This window comes from Nanorana parkeri, unplaced genomic scaffold (assembly GCF_000935625.1).
Source record: "Nanorana parkeri isolate BGI_ZX_2015 unplaced genomic scaffold, ASM93562v1 scaffold135, whole genome shotgun sequence".
NCBI classification, from domain to species: Eukaryota; Metazoa; Chordata; class Amphibia; order Anura; family Dicroglossidae; genus Nanorana; species Nanorana parkeri.
In genome coordinates this window covers 523,291-542,185 of record NW_017306403.1, presented here as the reverse complement: position 1 = coordinate 542,185, position 18,895 = coordinate 523,291, and the positions used below count along the sequence as shown (strand labels likewise).

The 18,895-nt window shown below is 45.9% G+C and overlaps 1 protein-coding gene across 6 annotated transcripts in view; it reads left to right on the top strand.

Moving 5' to 3' along the window:
* Nucleotides 1-18,895, top strand: part of PLXNA1 (plexin A1) — a 293,334-nt gene that overhangs the window by 254,852 nt on the left and 19,587 nt on the right. For 3 of the 6 annotated variants that reach the window (XM_018553932.1, XM_018553933.1, XM_018553934.1), the window contains 3 exons: nucleotides 311-453; nucleotides 7,073-7,329; nucleotides 12,458-12,524. In XM_018553932.1, coding sequence (XP_018409434.1) covers nucleotides 311-453; nucleotides 7,073-7,329; nucleotides 12,458-12,524 — 467 coding nt within the window. Of the gene's footprint in view, nucleotides 1-310; nucleotides 466-4,364; nucleotides 4,377-7,072; nucleotides 7,330-12,457; nucleotides 12,525-18,895 lie in introns of all 6 variants that reach the window. The other 3 variants (XM_018553936.1, XM_018553937.1, XM_018553935.1) reach the window with 2 other exon arrangements.

Here is an 18,895-nt window from a genome sequence, read left to right as displayed (position 1 = left end):
CCCCCCCCCACATTGGTTGCTGTATTTCCTTCAAGGGAACCTATCATGTGAGATGCATGTGGGCTGCCATTGCTGATTTCCTTCAGGATATTCCAGCTTCACTGGCTGTAACATTAATCTCCGGCTTCAGTACTCCAAGCCACCTGACCCACAGCAGCCCTTTTTGTTTTGGATCAGTGACCCAGCGAGTGCCAAAGCCAGAGACAGCCAGCCAGATAGCATTTTCAGAAGGCAATTATCCTCAGTAGCCCCCATTTTTTTTTACCATCACATCTTCCATTAACTTTACATGTCTTCTCTCTTCCTGTAGCCTTTGCCGAGCTGCAGACTGACATCCACGAGCTGACCAATGACCTGGACGGAGCCGGCATCCCCTTCCTGGACTATCGCACCTACGCCATGCGCGTCCTCTTCCCCGGCATCGAAGACCACCCTGTGCTAAAGGAGATGGAGGTAGGCACCGCAGCATTGTTGTACAGAGCCCGCACCCGCTATACGTTCCTTGGCTAAGTGTCAGGAAACGGATGAATGCAAGAAGAATGGGCACGTGTCTAATCTGGGAGCTTGGCTCATACATCGTGCTCATTACACCGCTATTGTTCAGCAGGGGGAAGAAACAAGAGCACCACAATTGCTGTCTCCCCCCCCTCTGAGGCTGCCCAATGACTTCCAGATCTCTCATTGATATTGTCAGGTGTTGATAAATCCGCCTGTCGACTCTTCAATCAGCAGACCCAACGTCAATTTCATGACTGATTTTGGCAAACCCCGGGGCTCGGTTAGTCACACGACCGCATTGAATCTCTAAGGGGCCCATTAATAACCCTGTGCAGCTTTTCCCCTTCGCACGCCCCTGGCCATTGCTGGAAGTACTCCACACTGCGCCAGCATTTTATTTTATAACGTGCACAGCAAGGTGTGGAGGCTCCGGATGTCCAGCGGTGTGATCTCTGCGTAACACTGCGACAGTACTAGTATATAGGCACTGTCATGTGACACACTTTTGCAGCCAGATTGGGCTAACACCTACTTCTGTTACATGTTCCCATTCACGTAGCATAACTTTAAAAAACATATTTCAAGTGCTGCTTTTCTTTTTAGTTGCTGGAAAATCTTAGTTGGCCTTTTACGTCCATGTAATGTTACGGAGGGGGCTGGGACGTTAGGTTTACCATAAGTAACCCTCTCTGGCATATCTCATTATAATAATTTTTGGATATGATGCGTGAATGGGAACACATTAAACATCTATAGTGGGGGGTTTCTCCGCTTTGACTGCAAAGGGTTGAATGCTGGTTAAGTGTAGCGGTGGAGGAATAAGCTGTAGTTCTTACCTTATCCCTCGCTCCCCCAGGCTTTCAACCTAGTTGTATGACCTGCCCGCCAGAAGCCTCTTCTCTAACGTGCTCCAGCTAACGGACGCACTCTGACATCATCACATAAAGTGCAGGACCAGCACTTCTGTATTGTGTGTGAGGATGGTGAGGGCCAAAGGTGAGAGCACCAGAAGCCTCCATGCTTGAAAAATAGCCTTTTTTTTTCTATGCCGGAGTTTGGATCGCCGGAGTAAAATAATTACTGTAATATGTAAATCTAAGCTCTACATTACCACAGCCGGTCACAATACACCTATACGTGTCTATGCAGCTCTGAGGCCCAGCACTGTCCTTACACAGCAAAGAGAGAACAATAGTGCATTGTTCAGAAAATTCCTATCGTGGCTGATAAACTGGCATTTCTGCCTCTCGCCGTGCACATGTTTCCTCTGACAGCCTGACTACCACTTATAATTGTAATGATAATTTTTTTTTCACGTTAATGAACTGGCGCTGCAGAGTTTAAAGTTGGTGAAATTTATTGCTAGCAGGGTTTATATGACTATTTAAAAAGAGGATGCCATTTCATTTTTTATGCAACAAAAACTCAGCATCTAATTTACGCCGAGCGCTGTAAATTATAGGGAAACGGCTGCAAAAGTGATAATTTACAACGGCGGAAAATGTCATTTTTCTGGAGAAGATGGAGGATTTTTCTTCAATGCAGGCTTTTAGGGCGGTATTTATGGCCGTGGCAGCGACAGCCAGACTCGGAGGCGGCAGGAGCCCTGCAGTTGTTGTTGGACTACAGTTCTCAGCATGCTGCGAGTGACTCGTATTGTATGATCTTTCCTTAAAGCAGAACTCCAACTCAGGGGGAATACAGTGTTATTGTCAAGGTGCTTCCTTACCTTGTGCAAAATTGCTCCCCGTTTTTAAAGTCCGTTTTTACTCGTCATTCTCTCACAAACGTTTCCCTTTTGCCTCCTTTTTATTGTATGTTCCGGGTATGTTCTCCACTACATCCAATGGTGACCCACCCATAGCCACTGATTGACAGCAATGTTCCCCCATGCTGTGCCATGATATTGAACATAAAATTGCTGTAAGACCCACTGCTGGTCGCACTGGAAAATGAGCACTTTCAGCATCAGAAGGTCTCGTTCTTTCCTCCTGATTAGTCGAATCCTCACGTGAGCACAGGACTGGGCAGAAGCAAGCTTTTAATGGCTGTTTATCTGAGCACCAGCCACATCCATGACCTTCACGTTCGTGCATCCCCATGGAATCGTGACGAATGACGTTCAGATTTCCTACTGGGTATGAAGGAACATGTGATGGCGCTGGGCCAGTTTGAAATGTGCTGGAAAATTGCTTATTTTAACTTCCTTTGGCTGCTCAGCAACTACAAGGCCCACCATGCGGCAACAGGTGGTCATCAGCCTTCAGAGTGCAGGCAGAAATGTGTTTGTGATAAGACGTATGCAGATGTATTTGATATATTACCGTGTTCAGTATTTGCCCCTGATTCTTGGCGTAGTGTAAGCCGGTCCCCCAGCTGAACAGGATGTCGCTGGAACCGCAACTTTATTAAACATTCTTGCAGTATTCTATTACAATTCCCAATTGTGGAGGTCAGGCCCTTTGAGAACCTGGACATGCTTGCACTTTATATAAAAATTGAGCACATTTGTTTTTGTTTAAGACATTTTGGAAATATTGGTAAGTTTCGTTTAGAGTGTTGAAGCTCTGATTGGTTGCAGGTTGAATTAGACCGGCGGCTGTTATAATTGGCTGCAGGTTGGATCAAACCAGCCATAAACAGCCTGATTCTGCGCCGTCCTGTGCTGGTGAGGATTAGGCTAATCAGAAGGAAATAACGAGAACTTCTGATGCTGAAAGTGCTCATTTTCTGTTGGTACCATCAGTGGGTCTTGCAGCAATTTTTTGGTCAACATCATGGCACATGACACAGCACAGGGAGAACGCACTGGCAGTGTACCCATGTCTGACCAGTCCATCTGCTGGGAAATTTGTGATTAATGATTGCCAATCCCTAACTAGGTATCCAGACCTAGTGACACCAATGGATGGAACATCTAGTTACCAAGGAACTTTTTTTCCCTTTGGTATTTGTACAGTCCTGCAGTAGACCGCTGTTTACTAATCTTCTTGCATACCAACTGAATTTCAGGTTGCTTCTAGTCCTAAAAGCATTCTGAATGGCAATCAGTTGTACATTCAGGATTTGGCTAAACATTTTGGGGCATCTGACCATCATACCTATAGGAGCTTGTTAGTCATACAATTTAAACCCATGGCCATTAATAAGGAGATGCCATGTTTTACAGCTACAACAGCCTTCACCCTCCTAGGAAGTATTCCTACAAGATGCTGGAATCTTTCGGTGGGAGTTTGTGCTCATACATCCATATGAGCATTTGTGAGGTCAGGTGCTGATGTTGAAAGAGAAGACCTGGCTCACAATCCGCATTCCAATTCATCCGAAAGGTGTTCAGTAGGTTTGAGGTCAGAGCTCTGTGCAGGCCACACGAGTTCCTCCATACTAGACTATTAAAGGTGTTCAGTAGGTTTGAGGTCAGGGCTCTGTTCAGGCCACTTGAGTTTCTCCATTCCAAACTTTTGAAGGTGCTCAATAAGGTTTGGGTCAAGGGTGTGTGTAAGGCACTCAAGCTCCTCCTCACCAACTGGCCAAGCCATGTCTTTACAGAGCTGGCTTTGTACACAGGGGACAGTCCTACTGAAACAGGAAAGGGTCTTCCCCAAACTGCTACCATAAGGTTGGAGGAGCACAGTTGTCTAACATGTCTTTATACGTTGTAGCATTAACAGCATTGATTACTGGAAACACCTGAACGTAATCATTCGGAGGGGGAGTCCACATACTATTAGAGTGTATTTTAATGTGGGCTACATTTCTAATTTGAGTATGCCTTGCCAAAGCACGTCTGCTGCAATCTCAGTGTTTGTGGCATTCTGTGCCAGTAAATTCCACTGGAAGCTAAACACTTTCCAACAAGCAGACAGATCAGGGGAAATGTGCATTTAGTCGGTTGACACAGGTCTCTATCGAGCACAGCGCATACCATAAAAGCAGCCTTCTTACTCTATATCATCAATAGGATTTCCAATAAAGACCCGTCCAATTAAGTGCCTTACATTCCCCACACTTGTTTCATAGTTCGATATGTTTAATGGCTTTCCAAATTTACTTCCCAAAGCCGTCTCGTAAAACAAATGACAAACTTCCCCAGTCCGCATAATGTGCAATCTGCTTTTCGTCTGCTGCAAGGTGCGCTGGCGCTTCCATTAGACGGGCGGTAATTGGGGAGAAGTTATGTTTCTGGCAGACAGTTTCCAGATGGTCACAAACTCTGTCCTCATCAACCCCGAGCTTCCTCCAGAAAGAAAGCCGGGAGGCATTAACCCTAATGTACAGATTCTTTAGGTTGTATTCATTAAGGGATAAGCTCACTTTCTCCCGAAAAATAAACAGGGGAACTAATTAATAGCTTCACTTCCCCTCCTAGCTCCCAATCCTTGTTAGTCTGCAACGAACGGGCCTTTGCACAAATACTCTAAGTGCGCCAGCACAACCTAGCCCGGAAAATCATCTTGGCTGGCACAGACCAGTGACTGGCATCTTCCACTGCCGTTTATCGAGCCTGATCCTGCTTGCAGCTCTGCAGCACGTTCATCCTCTGAAGCGACTGTTACACAAGCTGATGGAAGCCCGACCCGCATCTCTGCTGCGTCTCCCCGAAGGCTCTGTGGCGCAGGAACAAATGGAGTCGGGTCTGTCTTTCTGATAGGCAGAGAGCCATAAAGGAAAACTAGAGAATGTATATCCCATGTATACTAAGAACCTGCCAACCGCTGTACAAGCTTTTGCTGCAACTATAGTCATGGTCAAAAATCACATGAATATGACTCTCGTTCTCATCTCAACCTACAAGTGCAAACACATCTATGTGTATTGTGTTCTTTGCTGAAATATTGTTGGTCTTGTGATGCACAATGCACAGGTAGGAAGACAGTGCCACAGCATCTCCTCCACCTTCCTCTTCATCTATAGACCACTCACTGGACTCTGAATCGCTGACCTCATACTGCTGATTTACAGTCCAATGAGCAAGCAGCTGACACAGGAATGCTGTAAAATTGACCCAGCACACAGTATTGCTATTTGCCAGGTTGGGCAGGGTATATGAACTGCATAACTGGCTGAACAGAATGACTAGTCATTTTGGAAGTACAACCATTTAACTGTGTGTCTGGAGTTCTGCAATACAGTAGCTGACGGTGCAAAGAAGGAACACTGGAGTCATCACTGGCCCAAAAATAGCAGTTTAGCATGTCCGGTCTAGAGAAAACTTTTTCCTAATTGCCGACGCAGAGCTTGCCCGGCAGTAAAATAACCGAAGGAGTTAAGCTGGGATCTGTGTCACTCTGTAACTTCAGAGCCATGGCTGGTCTTCCTGTTAAAACAATTCAATGACTTTATAACTCTCAAAGGCAATCAGAGAGCCGGTGGAATGAGGCCGCCTCGTGCCGGTGGGCCGGAGGCGAGCGAATCCAGACTCTGTGTCCTCCTCAGCTCTGCGGGAAAACCTGTTGTGTGCAATTTGCACCCTACAAAAGAGAGCCACTTAGAAAACTCCAGAATTGAATGCCCAATGAATATATTATGAATACTCCAGTGATTAATGTCCCAGCTGCTTCTGTCTTTTGTAAAGCCCTCCCCCCCCCCCCCTCTCCCTCCGCAAAGGTTGAGGACTCTTGAACTACACGAAACCTGGGTGATAATTTTGCCTAATGGTTGAATTAATCAGCCGCGCAGAATGTATAAAGCGCAGGGAGATGTCTGCAATGAGCTCTCCCCTCCCTCGCAGAGTTCCCATTAAATGAAAAGTGCCCTGTGTTATAATGATGAAGAGTCCTCCTATCGTGTTGAATTTACACTCACCTGTGCTGTACAAGTTCATACTCTCTTATCAGCGGTCCCTAGGGATCGGGGCTCCTTTACAAATTTTTTATCCCCTTGTCGTATGCTTGAAATTGTCACGGTGAAGAGCATACTGCATTGCTGCACGGTGCAGAAATGTTGAACGTATACTGAAAGAGCTGCAGGTGTCCCGTGTGAATTGAAGCTGAACACCTGGAAAACAGCTAATAACAGATAAAGTATATATGGCGGCTGCTTTACCTGCTGAAAGATTTGTATTTCTGTCCTTTCATTCCTGAGATGTACAGCTCCGCCACACAGCACAGCCCTGTTCTACAAGGTTTTAGGGTGCATCTACTGATTTGTAAGGTCAGGTACTGATGTTGGTTGAGAAAACCTCGTTCACACTCATGTTCCAGTTCATCCCAAAGGTGTTCGGTAGGGTTGAGGTCAGGACTCTGTGAAGGCCACTTGAGTTCCTCCACAGCGCACTCATCAATCCATTTCTTTATGAAGCTGGCTTTGTACACGGGGGACAGTCAAGGTGAAACAGAGAAAGGGATTTCACCAAACTGTTACCACAAGGTTGGAAGAAATGTCCAACCTTGTGGTAACAGGCCCCTTCATTGGACGCATTTAAACTCAATATTTTGGAGGGATGTCCTCATACTTTGGCCGTATAGTGAATATCCACCCGATAAGAAAATAACGATAAACTTGTTTCTGTTTATTTTATCATTTACAGCTTCACATTGTGTTCTAAATATTGTTCCATGTGTGTCCATCCCAGGTCCAAGCAAACGTGGAGAAGGCTCTGAATCTCTTTGGGCAGCTGCTGAACAAAAAGCATTTCCTCCTGACCTTCATCCGCACACTGGAGGCTCAGCGCAGCTTCTCGATGCGAGACCGTGGAAACGTGGCCTCCCTTATCATGACGGGGCTGCAGGGGGAGATGGAATACGCCACAGGGGTCCTCAAACAGCTCCTGTCTGACCTCATCGAGAAGAACCTTGAAAGCAAGAACCACCCCAAACTGCTGCTCAGAAGGTAAGATGTCTGCTGTGTGCTCATAGAGCAAACTTTTTGTCCTGCAGCTTTCTTAGTTGTGTAGATTTTCCTCACTTCCTTTTCCTGTCCTATATGGTAAGACATTTCTCTAGTGCTCTTCGTAATCAGCACTTGGAAACAGAGCTGATCAGACATGCCACCTCTGCAAAACAAATCTGTCTGAGGACACTTGTGTTGAGTGATGTGACTTACTCAGCTTGTCACTCAGTGGTTCCATCTTTTTTTGCAGAGAGTTGCCTTAGAGATTTTCAGCAGCTCAATTGTGCCACTAAAATATCTAACATTTGAATCCCTGGCAGCAGCAAAGCAAATGGCTCCCTATGGAGTAAGCTACACAAGTATCATGTAGAATGGTCTTACTCAACATTCTTAAGAACCCTTGAAATAACTTTCAGGTCTCAGAAAACCTCTTCTAATTATAATTATGTCTACAGCTCGTGAGTAGATGTAAGAATGTTGTTGATATAAGAAAATTAAGGAATGTGGCATTCTTGACATATTTGAGACTCAGACTTGCTCTTTATGTTCATATATTCAGTAATAATAATGATTGGAACAAATAATAATGGGCAGAAAAGAAATGCAGACAGTGAAAGCTGTAGTGCTCCCCACACCAGTGGTCAGCGAAGGGTCATACTACATTGGTGGTCAGTGAGAAGACCTCTCCTCACACCAGTAGTCAGCAAAGAGCCATACTACATTGGTGGTCAGTGAGAAGACCTCTTCCCACACCAGTGGTCAGCGAAGGGACCATACTACATTGGTGGTCAGTGAGAAGACCTCTTCCCACACCAGTGGTCAGCGAAGGGACCATACTACATTGGTGGTCAGTGAGAAGAACTCTCCACACACCAGTGGTCAGCGAAGGGACCATACTACTACATTGGTGGTCAGTGAGAAGACCTCTCCCCACACCAGTGGTCAGCGAAGGGCCATACTACATTGGTGGTCAGTGAGAAGACCTCTCCTCACACCAGAAGTCAGCGAAGAGCCATACTACATTGGTGGTCAGTGAGAAGACCTCTCCCCACACCAGTGGTCAGCGAAGGGCCCATACTACATTGGTGGTCAGTGAGAAGACCTCTCCCCACACCAGTGGTCAGCGAAGGGCCCATACTACATTGGTGGTCAGTGAGAAGACCTCTCCCCACACCAGTGGTCAGCGAAGGGCCATACTACATTGGTGGTCAGTGAGAAGACCTCTCCTTACACTGGTGGTCAGCAAAGAGCCATAGTACACTGGTGGTCAGTGAGAAGAATGTTCCCTTGAAAAGATCATTGGCGTCAGTGGTAGCTTATCTGAGAGGCAGAAATTAACTGCTCAAGGAACCTCTAGCAATCTCTAGTGGAACCCTAGACTTCCACAGAACCCTGCTTGAGAAAGACTGATGTAAACGTATCTTGCAATGTGTCTCCATGTGGGATTGATTGCTACTACATTCTACTTGTGTAGCTTACTCCATAGGGAGCCATTTGTTCCATCTGTTTAGTGATCAGTTGTTCATCCTAGCTAGTTATTGTCTAGTGAGTTTAGTAGAATGATTGAGCTGCTCAAAAGTAGTTGTAACCTAATGAGGTGACTCCAAGCAAGTGCTTAAATCTCTCAACAGCATGAGATTAAAATAACCCATGTGCTTCTAGCAATTACAAGGGGCCAGGATGGTGCTTTCAGGGGAAGAGTGACCCACTACGGTCCCCAGAAAAGGAGCCACTTGGCGCCTAGAGAATTGTGTGACAGTCCATGACGCCCGGAGCAAACCAATCATTTTCCCCCCAATGGAGTATTAAAGAGAGAGAATCCGCTGTAGACAGTGTAGGCAGTTGTCCCCCCTCCTCTTCCCAGGCACCTTGCACCCGCAGTGTCCATGCTACAGATGGGCTTCCGGGCCCATTAATGACAGCTTATCATTGGTCCAATCCCGAGCACAATGGCGGGCAAATGTGAAGATGATTAAAAAGGGAGCCTGAGCGAAATCAATCCCCGCAGCCAGTCGGCACTGAAAGAAGAATTAAACACAATCACATCGATTTCTGAATGCAAAAGCCCGGGTTCTGCTAAAAAATACATTATCTTCATTAATTCAATATCTTCCCATCCTCTCTCTATTGATCACCGGGCCAGTGACAGAAATTGCACTTCAAGGCTGTGTGACGGTCGGAGCTGGCTGTAAATGAAGCTCTTAATGCTTATTTATTGCCTCTCTCCTACCTATCTGTGTCAGCTCCTTCCAGGGCCGCTGGAAGCAGCCATCGGCATGCACGAGCCGCCCAAGAACGCCGCTCCAGTATCCTGCCATACCGCCTGTCCCCCCAGTGCCTGAGCCTTTATGTCCCAATAATGAGGGTTATTAATAACTACCATGTGTACATTCAAAGAGACCCTGTCACCATCTTAAAAAGAAACAAACATCAATCATTTTTTTTTAATGCTGACTGGCAGCTTTTTCTTTCCATAAATGATGTTTCACTTGCAATGCTGCCTCTACTTCCTAGATAATTGGACTTCTCCAGCAAAGGTACATTCCCTAGCACAGCCCCCTCCCTCTTTGCACATCATCCTCTGGTGTGTTCACTTACTGTCTGTGCTGGTCCAGCTTTTCCACCCCTTACCTGCCTATATAACCTTTTATGTAGCAGCCAAGGGGGGATTGAAGAGGAATACTATGCAGCCATGGTGTCCAACCTACGGCCCTTTGCAACTTGCAGACCCTCAGCAGTCAGTAGCAGAAGCATTCATTTGTAAAGAGGCTATACTGAGTGTGATCTCTGGCAGTCTCATGTTGCATGTCTCCAGTCTCTCTCTATCCCCTGCAACATGTCTTCAGTCTTCAACCAAGCCTGTTGCATGTCATAGGCAGATTGCAAGGCAATAGAAAGTAATTTAATCAAAGGGTTAACTGCTGCAAGTAAGCATTCGGAATGCTTAATTCTTCTCTGCTTTTACCTACACTTGTTTATGCCGGTGACAGGGTCTCTTTAAACGGCAGCACTCCGTGTAAACAAAATCTGTCCACTAGAAGGAACTTCAACCTGCTCAGTAGACGGCACTCAGAGGTTATCAAACCGAGAGATACGATCAAAGTACACTTAGTCCATTAGCAGCGGCAGATCAGTGTTTGCCGTGTCTGACAGGGAAACGGCATAACGCAATCCTTAACCAGTTGAGCCCCACAAGTCCCCCGAGGACAGAAGGGATTAAGCGGTGTGATCTTCCTCCCCATGAACTGGTCCTATTTAATGGTGCATGCATCCATCTCATTATAGCCTTCCTGGCTGGCTACAGCCTCGTCCCCTTTGATGTCGGCTTCCTTTTCGTTGCTTATTACAAAACTACGGCCTGCACTTTCTAGGCTCCCTGGGGCTGGTTCAGGCGCACAGAAGGAGACGAAATGTAATTTATATTGAGATCAATGAAAAAGCTGCTCGCTCGCCTCTGGCTGGCTTGTTGATTGTTACAGTTCTGGTGTCTGCGTGATGCCGACGGGGAAAGCCATTGCCGAGAGAGAGACGGGGGCACCACCCATGTCTCTGTCAGCCGGTCAGCTCGGCCCGGGACCCCTCAATTACAAGGCATGCGTTTGGACCTTAAAGGAGAACTACAGGGTCAGTGTTTTTCCCCATAGTTCTCCTTAGGGTAACGGGAGGACACAAACTAGCGTCCTCCAGTCACCCTAAGCTCAGTATATAGGGAGCTATAGCTCGCGGTTTACTGAGACGCCGGAGCGGATCCCGACTTAGACGACGGGATCCGCCCAGCTGTGTGAGTGACAGCTGGCTCTGCCTATCTAGAGGCAGAGCCAGCTGTACCCTCCCCCGTCCGTTCCGCCAGTCAGTGCTGGCAGATCAGAGCGGGGAGAGGGGAATCCATCCCCTCCCCTGTCATGGCAGAGAGCCGTGACAGGATCGAGAGGTGAGCGAACCCCGTATGTGTTCGATCACCTCCCGATCTACTGAGCTGACCTGTGACAGTCTCATTGTCACAGGTCGGCTAGAACTATGCGGTGAGTGAAAAGCACTCACCTCTTAGTTCTCCTTTAAGAAAAAAAAATAGAGGTTCTGCATATATGCCGATCTCCCTGAGGCACAGGCTAGATAGATAGATAGATAGATAGATAGATAGATAGATAGATAGATAGATAGATACTGTATTTTTACAACACGTCTTTTAAATTTTGACTCTCCCCTCCACAAATTAATTAAAAAAAACACTCCAACCTGAGTCTGCCATCATGTGACCGCTCCGCGGCAAGAGTAGAGACCAATGATGCAACGCTGCAGTCCGGGTCTGCCGCCAAGTGGTCTTGTTGCCGCCTCTCGTGATGTCATCATGCTGTTGCAGTCTTCCAGGACCTAAAAGAACCCCGGACAGCCAATGTGAAATAATCTGAGATTGAACTGGCACGACAGAAATTATTCATCCAGATGTCGATTTATTCCAGAGTAGATAGATTTTATCACAAAGCCATTGTGTTTCAGGGGTCAGAGAGAGTCCCTATCATCAGGGCTACAAAGGAGGCATATATAAAATATCTACGGTGCCCGTTGTAGGCAAAACTTTCCAAAAATAGTACAATATCATATTAAACATGATTTAATGTAATATTTAAATTGTATATAGTTAATATTACATTATTAAAAGAAGACACATATGTGGATCAATGACATGGGCAGCTGGATAAAGGTAACTGAAATATCGAGGATGCATAATATTGGGAAATGTCCACTTCACCCAGGCAGCATCACCCATGTGCACCCAAAAAAAGGACCCTTTCTTAAAGCTGCACTGTACAGGACGGCCAGTTACAGTTCCAGCATGTCTGTTATTCTGTACACTGAGGTATACATTGTATATAGACCACTAATTAACTTTTTTTTTAATGGGTGGGGCCAGTAGGATGCAGCAGAGTGCGGAATTGGGAGAAAAAAAAGGGTAATTAAGTGGAGGAAATACGGCGCATACAGCAAACGCCACAGATAGGAAACCATAAACGTTCAGATAATTAGCTTTGTAGATATTACGGCTGCGCAGGCTTTTGCAGTATCTTTGCAGCCCAATGAGAAATCATCAAAGTTGACGAGAGTCTGTTGCTTTGTCTCGTTATCTTAGGACGGAGTCCGTGGCGGAAAAGATGCTCACAAACTGGTTTACCTTTCTGCTCTACAAATTCCTGAAGGTAAGATTCTGTTTGTTTCATATATTTTCTTCTTCTGGTTTAGGTTTGGGAAAGTCAGGTGTGTAAGTAAGGCGAAGATAAACTGGCAGACCGCCATAACCTGTGCCAGCCAATCAGAAATAGTCTTTCAATGATGTACTGTAGCGTAAAGCCCAAATCTTTTCTCCGACAATGCCCACTAGCAGTAATTCCTTTTCACCACTAGATGTCCTCGGTCTTCTGGGTTGAATGACGCCCAGACCTATTGTGAGTGCATAGTGTCATGAACCCACCCTCTGAGAGGCTATCACTATGGCACCCCGCAAACTGCTTAACAATGCAGAGAATTTATAGTTTTAGGGTTATTTTTGTAAATACTTGTATATGTATAATTTAATTGTGTATGGAGGCGACCATATTTACTCATTATAGATTTTCTCCGGCCAAAATTGGTGATAGTGGAGGGCAGTGGTCTTTCTTTCACCATATATGAATAAATAATTCTTGGGACACTACAATTATCTAAATGTATTACAGATGTTCTCTAGCAAAAATGTTGGTAGTAGTGGGGTGGGGGGGCATGGGCTAGAGTGGTCTTCTTTCTTCTACCATGTGTGAATAAATATTTATTGAGACACTTCAATTATATAACTGCTAACATCATCTATACTTCGCTGAACCAGTCCCTAGCAGCTTACTTACCTCCTCTGACTGGGTCAGTGGGTAAAAATTTTCCAACTCGTAGACTTAAATAGGACGTGCCCTTATTGGAAGATCACCGTCCCATTGAAGTCTATTCAGCAATAGTGCACGGGCAGCCCGGCAATAGATTTTTACCAGCTGGGATGTAGACAACACATGAGGTCATCAGAGGAGGTACGTTGGGTCCAATAGTACCCTAAGCGTTAACTTATGGTAGGGGGCTGAGAGTTTTATTATAATTAGTTGTTTTGTTTTATATAATTAACTTGCCTTTTAGGCAATTGGGACCATACAGTACTTTTTAATCTGGAGAGCAATGTACGTTTTTACATCTTCAACATTGCAAGCTTTTTGTAGAAATGAGTGACTTAACACCCCAATATTAATTACAGGTTCTACTACCAATGTGGAGAGGTCCCAGGGGCCTGAATAGTTCAACATAATTGTCAAGGCCTTTCCCGTTTTACTCATTAGTCCAGAGCCTTGACACAAGAGGCCCGATCTGGCCCATTCAGTGCCCCCCTTGTACTACATGTAGTTTTCTTGCCCTGAAATACACATCCCTATTAATGGAAAGAGCCAGAACTTTCCTCTTAAGCTGAGTGGTTTAAAAAGCACTTCCCTCCTCCGTCAAGGCTGAACGTACCCATTTAGCCCGCAGTAAGCCGTTGAAAATGTTCCTTTTCGCGGACTCGTGCTTAATATATACACCTACCTGGTCATTATGTGCTTTAAATAAAAGACCTTCAGTCTTTTCCTGGCCAATAAATAAACAACTCCTGAAGGGAACGAATACTTGGATGTGGAAAGTGTGGCCTTTCTGTCACTTAATAACTTAGCAGTGTTTTCTACATCTCCATGTAGCCAAGTTAGATTTGTGGTTCCTAGAGCCTGCTCTTGTCACCTGCCTGAGGACACCAGGTTTTCAGTATTGGCATGGGGATAATTGGATATTGCAGAAATTGGGGAGGGTTGGGCGGGGTGTTATTATGAGCTGTGGCTTTGATTCTATAAGTCATTTTTGGCATTAAAGGGTATTTCAGTCAAAAAGCTAAATTACACCGCAAAAAGATTTGTACAGTCATGTATATACTAGGGCAGGGGAAAGCAACCACGGCACTCCACCTGTGGTTAAATTACAAATCCCATCATGCTTCTGGGAGTTATGACTGTGGCTTTCAGAGTCTTGCAATGCCTCATGGAACTTGTAGTTTCACCATAGCTAGTGTGCCGGGGTTGCCTACCCCTGTACTATGGTGATCATCGCATCTCTGCTACTTTGCATGGTTGCAACAAGATGTTTCATATCCTGCACACTGTTGCAGGGTTTGTCCCACTGCCCAGCCTCCTAAAAGCTCATTGGGCTGTTAGTGAGCATAGCCACCCAGTGCCTCCCCCTCCTGCCCATCACTCCAGGGAACAACTACACCAACTGCAAGTGTGATATCAACTTTCACCTGGCAAGTGGGAAAACTGCTAGGGTCACCTGCTCATTAAGTCTAGGGGTAGAGGAATAAGGTTGTAATACTTATCCCTCACTACAGCAGGCTTCCGACACTCACCTCTCCTCTTTGGAGTAAGGCCAGGCCCTCATCACCCTCATCGCCCTCCATTGTATGTACTGACATCCGGGTGCAACCACCGGCTGGAGCACCAAAGAGAATAGGCTTTGTTAGACCAGTCGCACAGCATGGTGGATGCCGGCTGGAGAAAGGAATAAGGTATTGTAGCCTGTTCCTCTACCGATAGACTTTACCAGCTTTTAACCTTTGCAGTCTGGGGAGGCCCCAGCGCGAGGGTCATTTATTTCTGCTGCCCGGAGTGGGGCTTTGAGTCCTAAATCTAATGCTCGGTTGTGCGAGAGCGGTGCATTGTGGGAAACGGCTAATAATTAATTTATCATCGATAAGTATCATCTTTTCAGAGTTCTGCGCAGCAGTGATTTGGATATGTACGCAAGGAGTGTAATTTAATGACTCTTTCTGCAAACGGCAATAAAATATAGAAGGTGCTGGGATATATGTATGTATCTCTACCTCTCTTCCTCTCGCTCTGGCTTTTGTATCTGAAGGCCTGCATGGTTATTCATCACGGGTGTAATGAGACATTCCCTGCAAAACGAGGAGGGGGCTTTGCTCTGAAGTGTTGAAAAACGCACAGTATTAGTTGCCTGATGAGCTAAATCTTGTCAATAATGCTCTTTCCATACAAGCGGCTCTTGGTTTGGAAATGCCGGCGTCTTGGCTTGTCTTTTTTTCATCCTTTTTATAAGGGAGAATTGCGGACGTTTAAATGTTTCATTTGCAGCCTGGCTTAGATGATACCGAGACACCGAGCCGCGTGTGCTATACAAATGGTGGCTGAGCAATTTGTCTCTCAGAGAGGTAGCAACCTAGAACCAGAACCAGGTCCACCATACTCCCACCACAGCGTTTCCCTACTTAAAGGAGAACAAACTTTTTTTCAAATATACATTAAAACTCATTTCCATTTCCAATGGCCTCATTGACACATCCAAATAGGTCTGCACAGTGGATTCCTGCAGCAAAAACTGATGGATTCTTGGGATTGAAACATAGCCGTATGCAAACAGCTGGACAGTCAGGACAGGCAACGCAGTTCGCATATATCCAGACATCCAGCGGTTAGGGACAAATGACTGGCCCGGGATGCGGACAGATTGCACACAGGACCAGTCATATATCCCTAGCCACAGGTAACCACTGGATGTGCAGATACACATGAACAGCAGCAGTCCTGTGTGCAATCTGTCCTCATCCAGGGCCAGTCATTTGTCCCTAGCCACAGGTAACAGCTGGTTGTCTGCATACATGCGAACAGCTGCGACGCCTTTCAGCCTGTCATCTCTTTGTACAGGCTTCCCGGCCGCAGCTGTTCACATACACTTCTGATTGAAACTGTTGCAGCTAGACTGTAACCAGTAACAAGGAGTATCTTGTAAATCAGCGGTCGCCAACCAGTGGTCCGTGGACCACTGGTGGTCCTCAAGAAAAGTTTGGTGGTCGCCGGGCCCCTCTGATGCCGTGCAGGCTGGGCCGTCATTGAAGTGGCACGGAGGCTCCAGGGCTGCCTCTCACTGACTCAAGCAGCGGCTGTCACAAGGAATGTGCGGCTCTCAGTACAGTGCGGGCTCTGCAGGAGGCGGTGCATCTCGTCGGTACCCGGACTATATATAGATACACACACATATGAGAATATATTTATATATGAGGAAAGAAAAAAAATATGAGTATATATATATATATATACTGAGTGGCCAGATTATTATGACCACCTGATGTTTGTAGGCAAATTAGCTATAATTTTGCGCTGAAGTTGCTAGAGGGCCAGACCATTATAAATAGGGAAGCCGGTTGGTTACCACGACAGTAGAAGGGATTTGTTTCTGAAGATACGGGGAAACAACGCGATTTAACAGCCTTTGAACGCGGGATGATTGTTGGCGCTCGGAGCCATGGAGCGAGTATCAGCAAAACACCAGAATTCGTTAAATGTTGAAGAGCAGCTGTTGTTAAAGTGTTTAAAGACAGGACTGTCAGCCGAAAATCTGGGTCTGAACGTGCGAATTGTGGCCGTCAGCGACTAGTCAATGTTAGGGCAGAACGGGGGAGGGGCAAGACTGGTACAAGACAACAGAAGGGCAACAGTGCCGTGTCAGATTCCTCGCATCACCTTTCATCATCTCGTGGAGTCACGAGGCGGCCCAACGAAGTACTGATGGGGGGGTCATAATAATCTGGCCATTCAGTGTAAATATATATATATTTTTAAATTCATATTGGTGGTCCGCGGGATTTAAAATGATGAATTTAGTGGTCATGAGGTCTGAAAGTTTGGTGACCGCTGTTGTAAATGTCTCTAGCCTAAGGGTCATGTCCTGCCATTGCCATAATGCCAACATGACTGCTGACCTGAGAGGAGGAGAAAATCCACTCATTACCCCGTGCTTTGTCTTCTTTTGCACCTGACTGACCAATCTAATCTCAGCTCGGTGGTCTAATTAATTTCATTTTACAGCAGCCAGGAATTAAAATTATATTCGAGAACAATTCATTGGCAGAGATGGTGCTTTGCTGCATTCATCCTCATTTTATAGAAAGACAGGTTGTGCAAAGATATTCCACATCATTATCCACTTCATTCAATGCTAATACTCACCTTTGACTTCCCCCTCCCCCGGACTTTGTGAGTGTAAAGATGGCTGCTTCATCGCAGCAATAGGACCAGCTTGCCAGAGCTCTTGTTAGCATTGAAAATGCAAAATCCTCTTTTTTTTTTTTTATCATCCGCCAGTCGGAGCGCAGGTGTCCCAAAAAAAAATCCTGCAGAATCCATTAATTACCCGTTGTGTGGTCAGGCGCAGATCCCGCTCTTCACCTTCCCCAGGCTGAATTAATGAAGCTAAGTTTGCAAATGAACCATAATTTCAAAGACAAGCGCGTTGTCGGAAGGTCTGGGGATGATGTATGCCTGCTCTCGCTCGTTAGCAGCTGTCTCTTTAATTACTGCAGATGCTAACGAGATGCTAACAGCATATGGTGACAGGGAAGCACTTGCACTTTTGCACCAGAGCAGATCTTGATGTGAAAAAGTGTCGTGGAGATGCCGGTGCTGCCCCCAGACCATAGTGTAATCTTAAAGTTGTTATATCAACATGCTCTGGGGGGCTTTATTTAAAAAAAAAAAAAAAACCTTGATTTAAGCCAGCCAGATATAGACTTAGATGTAATAAAACAGGTGTAATGATAACCCCAACTCTAACCCTTTACCTGAAGCAATTTGGCTAAGTGGACCATGCAAAGAATTACCAGCAGGTCTATCTAATAGAGGAGGGGGCGGAGACCAGACCAGTCACCCTGCCCCAGGAGAGAGCAGCAGTGACCAGTCTTTATTACAGGAGGGGGAGGAGACAGGACCAGTCACCCTGCACATGGAGAGAGAGCAGCAGTGAATGGTCTTTATTACAGGAGGGGGAGGAGACCAGACCAGTCACCCTGCCCCAGGAGAGAGCAGCAGTGACCGGTCTTTATTACAGGAGGGGGAGGAGACAGGACCAGTCACCCTGCACAAGGAGAGAGAGCAGCAGCGACCTGGTCTTTATTACAGGAAGCACCTGCAAGGATTTCGGCTTTAACATGTAAAGGCAATTTTTTTTAAAAATGTACTTTTAGTTTTCAAGACGTATGGAGGAGTTAACACTGTTTCCAGGTTTTATTGACTCTTGTGTTCCCATTGGGTGGATTTACCCCCAGTACATTGTCACCGAATCGGCACAAAGTGATGAAAATGTCCCACCTAGGGCGCTCATTGCTGTGACAACTCTCTGATATGGGAGTTCGGTTCACTTTGGAGAGATTTTTTCTAATTTTCAGTTGCGCCACTAAGGCAGGAAATGGACGGAAATCTCCTAACTCTAAATCCACCAAAAAGTTTTGGCTTTACATACACGTTACGGTCATAGTACAAGCACAGGTCTTAAGATTCTTGAGATACCACCACCATCTTCCTCTGTGCTGCACAAAGTAAAGGGTGTATACGGGTTTAAACACTAACATTAGAATGTTCATAAATACATAAAACACTAGGGAGCGTTCCCCGAAAATCCTCTATGTCAGGGGTAGGCAACCTCGGCACTCCAGCTGTGGCCACACTACAAATCTCGTCATGCC